The 9,334-nt window shown below is 28.6% G+C and overlaps 2 protein-coding genes across 2 annotated transcripts; both read right to left on the minus strand.

Annotated features, from left to right (window-relative positions):
* Window positions 1–3,786: 3,786 nt before the first annotated feature.
* EIN_362760 (hypothetical protein) lies at window positions 3,787–4,470 on the minus strand (the record flags this gene model as incomplete). The annotated part of the gene is made up of 3 exons (XM_004257666.1): window positions 3,787–4,000; window positions 4,378–4,412; window positions 4,441–4,470. The coding sequence occupies 3 exons, from the start codon at window positions 4,468–4,470 to the stop codon at window positions 3,787–3,789; spliced, it is 279 nt and encodes a 92-aa protein (XP_004257714.1).
* Window positions 4,471–8,370: 3,900 nt separating this feature from the next.
* On the minus strand, window positions 8,371–8,915 carry EIN_362770 (hypothetical protein; the record flags this gene model as incomplete). Its single annotated transcript, XM_004257667.1, has 2 exons — window positions 8,371–8,499; window positions 8,583–8,915. The coding sequence occupies 2 exons, from the start codon at window positions 8,913–8,915 to the stop codon at window positions 8,371–8,373; spliced, it is 462 nt and encodes a 153-aa protein (XP_004257715.1).
* Window positions 8,916–9,334: the final 419 nt, after the last annotated feature.

Raw genomic sequence — 9,334 nt, forward strand, 5'->3', positions numbered from 1 at the left:
TGTATATTGAGTAAGTTACTATTTTTGAATATGGGAACACGTCATTTCACTTTTTAGATGTTCAAATCTGTGTTGATAATGTCTGTTTGTTACACGACTTACCATCCTCAGAGATATGTATAGCACTGCCACTATTGATTAAAAATTCTATAAATAAAATTATATTTTCAAAGAATTGATAAAAGCGAGTTTTGTTAATTGATTATATCAATTAATCGTCAAAACATAACAAAAACGCCAAATAATAAATAAAATTGATTGATAAATTAAAGATACATTTATTGAAATCAATATTGTATGATAAAAAAATAATAATATAAACATGTATTTCTTGTGTGTATATGTTTTTTAAAAATAAATAAAACCGCTTTAAAAAAAATAATTTCACAAATTTGTTTATTTATCAATCGTTGTTTTATCGATCTTCAAAACCTCGCGTTTTGAATTTGCGCAAATACATAAATTGTCATCGCATAAAGTATACATTATTAATATGTTATTTGCTATCATTTTTTATTGATTGAAATATCATGAATTGATTTGTAATAAATTGTATTTTTTGTGAAAAAGATTAAAAATTGTTCGATTAATTTATTTTGTGATTTTAATTAAAAAATCGACTTTTTTGATAATTTTAATGTCTGTTATCTGTTTTCATATTAACAAAGGTTGGTCAAATGGTAAATCAGAATATAGAAATAAGTTATTTTTTTGTAAAAATCAACTAAAAGAATCATCTTTCAAAAAATCCATAAATAGCATTTTTAAAGAAAATCATGTGTTTCAAAATATACCTTTTTGATCTTAGGCAAAAAAATCCAAATTGAAAGAAATTATGTGTAAGATATTTACCATCATCAGAAAAAATAACAATCCTCATGAATATCTTAATACAAAACTTTTTTACTAAACTTGGTTAATTATGTAAAAAATTATTAAATAGTTTAGTGATAAGAATAACAACACTAAAAACTACAATTAAATTATAAAAACCCAATCCTGACTTATTGTTTTTTTATTAATAAATAACTATATTATTATAACAAAACAAATATAATATACACCTTTTGCTGCTTTAAGTGCCAAAACAGAAAAATCCACACATTAAGTTTACATATAATAACTTGTAAACTGTCTTCAAATAACATCAATCCAGACAACATTCTTGTGTTATCACTGGATGTCAACTTCAAAATGAATGCAAAATTGACTTTATTTTACTAAAAAAACTTTTATCCACTGGATGGACGTTTATCTATTGGATACCCTTATATCTCCGAATTTAAAATAAATCAATTTTAGTAACCAAAACGATTAGCAATAGTTTGATAAAACTGAATTTGTCATTTTGTCAAAAATGATACGATTCGATTGTAAAATATGCAATATTTAAAATATCATATATGGTTTAATTATAATAATACTTTGATTATCAAAGTTAATAAATTACCCTTTTTCATTATATCATTTTTTTAAATATTTTTTAGTTTTATTATAATTTAACGAATAAACAAACTGGATACTAATAACTAAGTTACAAAAAGACATTTTGAAAAATAGTTTCTACAGAAACAAATTTCTAGTTACAAAACAATTACTTTTATTGGACAAACTTCCCTTAAACCTCAGGGAAAATATATTATAATATATATAACATATATATGTTCGTGGAATATGTTCACCACTGGTAACATATTTAACTCTGTTCCATAGATACTCAAATCCTTAATCTAAAATGGTCTTTGCCAAATGGAACACTCGTACATACTCACTCCAAACGAATACATATCTGCCGGTGTTTTGTATTTGAACTTGAGAAGTACTTCTGAGGCCATATAAATAGGAGTACCAACATATTTAGTACTTTAGTTTGAATGTCAAACTTTCCATCAAACTGTTGATATTTCGACTCGATCCAAAGTCCATCAGTTTGCCGTTTGCAGTGACATTCTCTTCTAACGAGAAAATGAGGATGTTATCTGGCTTTATATTTCGATGGAAGATCCCATTAATGAATACATACAAAAATACTCTTGAAGCATCTAAACATGTCTTTGTCTTGATTTTGTTTGTTAAAGAAGTGCACTATATACACTTTTCTGAATTTTTTTTAGTAACTTCCTTCTCAAATTCGTCGATTATGTCAAGCAACTTTGTGTGCTCTTTCATCTTTTTGATTGCAACTGTATTGCACAATCAGTGTATTTTATGTATAAATATAAATTTATATATTTATATTTATATATATAAGAACGTCCCTTTATATACAACCCAAACCCACCAGCACCCAAATAACTCTCTTCTTTGACTTCTGAAAAGTCGAGACTTGTTGTTACTTCCATCACGATTCCATGCTCAACGTTTCAATCTTTTGTTTCCCATTAAAAGAGTTGTCGACGACAATTTGCAATTTGTCTTGAATATGTGTCGAGCAAAATGGCATAATTGATATTTCGACTTTGCACCCTTCTCGTCGCTTCATAACGACTTTGTCGAGGTGGAAAGAATTTCGTACTTCTTTGTAGTGATCATCTCTGACACGATCGAGATTATCACTGTGTGGTGGCATTTCAAATTGCAAAATGAAATGCTTTGCTTTGAAAATACATTGACTGGAATGTGTTTGTTATCACTTCCAACTGTCAAGAGTGAAATTCTCACCTCCACCGAACTGCGTTTCAAGAAGTTCTATTCTCTCCTCTATGTCGTGATGGGAGAATCGATACTTCTGTCCTTGTCGATGAGCAAAAGAGTTTATTAAACGCGTTGAATGTGACATGTCTCAAGTTTAAGACCTTTGCGACAAAGGATTGGCTCTCGATGCGCTGTGAGATCCTCAGCCAGATCCTCACCCGTGTCGACAAACAGACAAAAGCAATTCAAAGTGCCTAAAAAAGTCGAATTACCTGAAACAGTCTTCAACAATGATCAGGGGGTCGAGATGGATTCTGAAGGCGTTGGGAGTGTAGCCAGCACAGAGCAGACCTTTATCAGTGTATCATGAATGAAGATGTTAAACCCTTGAAAAAAGACGGTAATAGGGACCGTCAACAAATACGTGTTACCAAAGTGGGCAAAAGGAACTGAATGTGACTCCTCGATATTTGTAAAACAGCCAGTGAACTTCCCCGATTATTTCCATTTCAAAATTAACTTGTCCAACAAGAGAAGGAATACTCGAGATAAAAAGAACTAAGACGTTGTCTGTCTGTAATTCATTAATCAAAAAAGAGTTACTCGTTTTTAAATAGTTTAATTTACTATTTTTGTATAGTTTATTTTTAATTGTTTTTTTTTGTAAGTTTTTAATTAATAATTTGATTAATTTAATTAAAAAAACTATTCAGTATCTGGTGATTCAAGAACTAATTAATTATAGTTTAATTTACTAGAATACTTTTCTGTTCATTTTTCTATTTTAACATTGATGCCGTTTGGAGGTGTTTGAAGTTCCATTTGGAGTGGCGTGTATTCTTGAGTCATTTTTGCTTGTTTTGTTTTCTTTGGGTTTGACCTAAGGAGTGGAAATGGTGGTGGAATTGGACTGAACAAGAAGTTCGTCCAGTTTTTAATAAAGCCCATGTCGTAAACGCGGAGTTTCTTTCTTTTCTCGTTTGTTGTTTGACCAAAGGATATTTGGATGACGTGTCGAGTGAACAAATAGCCAATTAAACCGAAACAGACGAAGCAATAGAGGAAAATGAAGGGTTTTTGTGTAATTTGATTGAATGGTTTTTATAATAGTAAATATACTATATACTATATATTCTATACATACTATATAGTTTAAAATACTAAATAAATAGTAATAACAAACTCCAAGAAGTAGTGCGATTTCCAAGACTTCAAAAACGCTTTCCAGCTCCATGGCTTTTCAATTGGAACTAAAAGTCCCGCCAAAGAACACGCCATGATATACGCCAAATACATTACACTCCAAAAGAGAAGGAAGAAGTACGATTTGTAATTCCTCCGCCCCACACAATTCCCCAACCAGGGTCTATCACGTGACAAAAGTGTTTTTTGTTATTTGCCACGTCACCAAAGTGGTATTGAATTTATGTTCACTTAGTTCTTTTAGATCTAGCGGCGAGCTTAAAGCCGACTTTTGTATAAGAAAAAACTTAGAAACAGATAGTTATTTGAATCAATACTTGGCCAATTAATGAAAAAACAAGCCAATTCAATTCTTAAATATCGGTTTATATTTTATAACTGCTGTGATTGCCATAATTAACACAAAAATTGTGACAAATGCAGCACTGTTTTACACATCAAACCGATAGTTATAAATAACATTTTAATAACACAAATAACAATGAAATAACAATCTATTAAATAATTGTATTTTTATTAATAATATGTAATAAAATAAACCTATTCAACTTATAATAAAACCAAAAAGCCAGTAACTAATAATTAAAACTGCTATAAAACAACTAATAATAATTGTAAAAGGTTTATTTTCATATTTATATTTAACGTTACTAACTAAATATTTATATTTTAAAACTATATTAAATAATAACAATCAAACTCAAAAACTAAAAATGTATGTTAATTGATAAATATACTATATAACAAATAATATCAATACTATTGTTTTAAACTATACAAAGTGAAATAATGTATTAATAATTAATTAAATTGTTTAGTACATATTTTATATTTATAAAAACCTAAATTTAAACTTATAGTTCTTATAATAACTTATTTTATTATTAATATATTATTAACTATACTAGTAACAATAACCATAATTAATTAAAACACAATTTCAATTATAACACAATACAATAGCCATAACACTTGACTCGATCAATTCACAACGATAATACAATGATATCATAGAGTGTAATGCTCATAGACATAAGGCGATGTTCAAAGACATGACAACACACTCAAAGAAGAAATGAAATAATCAAAGACATAAGATAATACTCAAAACAGGACAAGTTACTCAAAGACAATAAAGATTATCAAATAGACAATGCAATAGTCAAAGACAAAGCAAATAATTCAGGGACTGTATAAGATGTTCATGAATCAATAGAGTGACAAGTATTATTCTAATTGTTAATTATAACTTATTTGATCTGATGAAAATGTAACACAGTAAATAACATAGTGTTTTCATCAAGATAAATAATCAAATAAATATACAATGATAACCACCGATTGGTCTATTAACAATAGTAATTACAGCAATAACAGCAATGATATTATAATACATCGAAATGTTATGATAATAGATAATAGAACAAACGTTTGGGCGTAATCATTAAAAATTTGAATTAAAAAGTTCCATAGTTTTAACAGTTAGGTTTTAACAAAATAAACTATAGCAATAATATGTTAATTCATTTATCAACTTATTATAAAAAATAATATAAATATTATTAATAAATAATATGTTTATTTTTAAAAACTTAAATAGATAATAATTTAATGTTTATAGAGTCAGTCTTTTAACATTATTTATTCTCAAATGTTATAGACAAAATAGCTTTAATAGTGTCTAAATATCGGGCACTAGGTAAAACATGAAAAAACCTGAAACAATTGGGATGGATTTTTGGGACGGCTTTACGAAATAGCCCAATTTTTATTGTCCAAAAGATACCAGATAACGTTTAAGACTGACTGTAGTTGTTCAGTTGATGATTTGAAACATGAAGATGACAACGACTGTACCTCTTATGTTGTTATTTCACCATTAAAGAGTTTAACATCTTCTCGACTAAACACAACATTTGTGCACTCGATGTTCTGTGGAAGACCAATGTGTCTTCGTGAGTGATCAAATCAAAAATGACCTTTTTGGAAATAATGTTTCAAAATTACTCTTTGAGTAGAGATGGTAAGTCTCGATGTTTGGGAACAACTTGTTTTCCTTGAGCGATGTTAAATGTACTAAAGTGGATTGAAGTGGTACACTTTATTGAATAAATTGAATTTTCGAATGACCATCATAACAACTTTGAAATCTTTGACACTTGCAAAGTATTTTCCAATGGTCATCATTAAGTATCAGTCGATTTCTCCCATTTTATATTATTTGGTTTACTTTACTAATACTATTATTATGTTATATCAACAGACATGTTATAGTATAACAATAATTACAAAACTACCAAATTACCGCTTTTTATAATCAAAGAGTGGGAAGAGTTGTTGATTCTGAAGCGCTGTCATGATGCACACACCTGCGTGTTTGTATACATTAGGCATTGAGACTCAATTAGCGCCAGTGATTTAGTCTACAACTTCTCCCCATAGTAGGCTTGCTTCACCGACTTCTTTTCTTCCAATATTCCACTTCGATAAATAGAAGTATGAGTCTTGTGGATATCTTGCAATGCCGTATTCAAGTTTGGTGTTGAATTTTCTGATGTTATCAAAGTGTTTTTATCTTTATTTGATCAGTTACGATGTCACTGAACGCGATAGTTGCAGTCGATGTGTCATGATCACTTTCTGCTTTTGTTGTCCTGCCAAATAACTTGGACGAAGTACCTTTTCTCTTCATTCCAGAACAATTTCTCAAATGAAGTTGATAGGTCCTGCGCTCTCTTTCTCTGTTATTCGGCCCTTTTAGTATCTTTATAATACTTCTCTTCCATTATAGCAGCCGCCAACAATCTGTGGTGGCCTTGAATTTGTGTGAATCCATAGTACTGCGGTGGGATACTTAAGGAAGTCAATGCGTCGTTGCTTATATCGAATAGTCTGGCTTAATAATATCCTTCCAATCTCGATACAACAAGAAGTTCACCAAATTTCTAATTCGTTGTTTGATTGTTTCGTCCTTGATTAGTTCAGTTGTTTGTGTCATTTGTGTGTAGTAGTAATACACATACAAAACAACACCAACGGAACCACTTTTTGGCTCAACAAACACCACATATGTCCCATCTTACCAGTTGTATGTCGTTGCGGAGAATTCACCGTCTCGAAGCTCCGTTTTTGCAAGCCATTTCAATAATTTTTCTGTCACTACAAAACTCCGTTTTCGTATTCAAAATATCAATTTTATCGAGGTGAATTGTAATAATTTGAAATAATTGTTTTATAATTATTTTCATTTTTTCATTTTGTTTTTGAAATATTTTAAGTGTTTATAACATATAACAATAAATATTATATTTTATTATAATTTAAAAAGTGCCAGTTTTTTTTCACTCACTTGTTTTTATAGTACTTTTATATAATATTCTTTAACATTTTATTAATAAAATCAATAATTATAATAATGATTGTTAATTTAAAATAATTTAATTATGATCTATATTAAAACACATCAAAAAACAAACTGACTGACAGTTTTTAAGTAAATAAATAACTCATAAATATGGTAAATATATGATTCAATAATAGCTTTGATGAGATTATAAAAAAATAAACAATAGAATGTACATAATAGTAAAGTTTTGTTTCAAACACTCTGTTAATGCATCAATGATGAACAAAATCGTTTCACTTATTCACTTGCGAATAATAACTCTTCTGTTCTATCAAAGTATTGCATATTTATAAAACAACTTATTTTTATCAACAACACCAAGTATCTTGATTCAATGTTTTTTATACTCCATTCTATTACATTTTTCTTAATTAATTAAGTATATTAAACTACTATCTGATGTTTGAAAATGATGAAAAGCAATAATAAATCAATTTTAACAAGTAATCGCAAGGTGGCAGCTCTGTTCTGGTTGATTTCATTTAACTGTGTTAAGAGAAGTATGGTTAATAACAAATTTTATTTTAATAAGTTATTTTTTTATTTCATCTTTATTAAACAATTTCTAATATTTTATAATATTATCAATTATAATTAATAGTTTTATTTTATATAGTATAAATATTATATTAATAAACCATTTATTTATATACTATACATTTTAATATTTTATAGTTTTGTTGTTAACTGTCGTTTTAACATTAAAAACGACTGCGGCAAAAAATCCCCATCTGAAAAGAAAAGGTTTTGGAGATCGCAAAAACAAACATAACCATGAATTTTACTAAAACTACTTTATTTTTGGCATATAAACAAATAAACTATACCCCTTTTCATTTTAAAATGCTTTTTTGGGACAAGTTCCAAATTTTTCCCTGTTCCGTGATAGACCCTGCCACAACCTTCTTATAAGTTATTATACTTATACTATTAATTTATTATACTTATAATTATTAATATATAATACTATATATATAGTATACTCTCTATCGACTGATTTAAATAGTTTTATATTGAAACAAACCAAGGGCAATGATGACAAAATTTGTCAACACAATTGTTACAATACGAGCAGTGAGAACTTCTTAATGGTCTGACTATTAAACATATGACACAGTATTTCCTCGTTACATACTCTGCATTTTAAAGTTGCACGTCTTTTTCACATGTTTTGCACCGTTGAGGGTGATTCCAATCTTTCTGTTCTTTCGAGGGATTATTACCGGGTTCGCGTTCGTCATGAAGATATCCAAGAGCTTAACATGAGTTCCGTTCCCCGCATTTCTAAACAATTTATTTCATCTTATTTATTCATAGAAATTTATCAATGAAAACAAACAACAATTGTACAGAAGAAAAAGAGTGATGGGATGAAGCACGCAACGTTATAATCGACTATAAACCACTTCACACCGTCGATGAGTACATTCTTTCTTTCCATTCTAAAAACAAACGATGCAATCCAGTGAAATATCGTAGGTACCAAGACCATCACAACTGATATATAGACTCTGTAATATTCCGCACCAATTACGCATTTACTGTGGCAACAGTTTCGTGAGATTGGCAACACATTATTATTGACAAGTTGATATTCTGCTTCCGCGTCGTTGTGAATGATTTCTTCTTTTTCTTTAGGTGTTGGTGTCATAGAGTCATAGTTAGTGTTCATCCCTTTGAATTTGGCCAATTTTGAAATAAAATTGTATTAAAACAATAATAAACACATTATTTTTTAAAAACACAACAAGTATCATAAAACAACAATTAAATAATTTTAATGTGATTAGTGTTTTGAAATTCATTTTATGATTGTGAAATGAATGAAGAGTAAACAAAAAACAACACATTACATCATTAATTACATTATTTCAATAATAATAACCAAAAACACATAAATAATATTTAAATACAGTTAGTTTCACAACAATTCCTTATTTTTCACAACAAATAGATTTCTGTTTCATAACAATTAGATTTGTACCTTTGTTCAGCCCTGTTTCAAAATAATTATTTTTTGTTGCACAATTTGCGTGATTGTCGCATAATTGGCATTATTGTTGCATATAAATATCGGGTGTTTCAGAACTA

This window comes from Entamoeba invadens (genome assembly GCF_000330505.1).
Source record: "Entamoeba invadens IP1 unplaced genomic scaffold scaff_1105074725991, whole genome shotgun sequence".
NCBI lineage: Eukaryota > Evosea > Mastigamoebida > Endamoebidae > Entamoeba > Entamoeba invadens.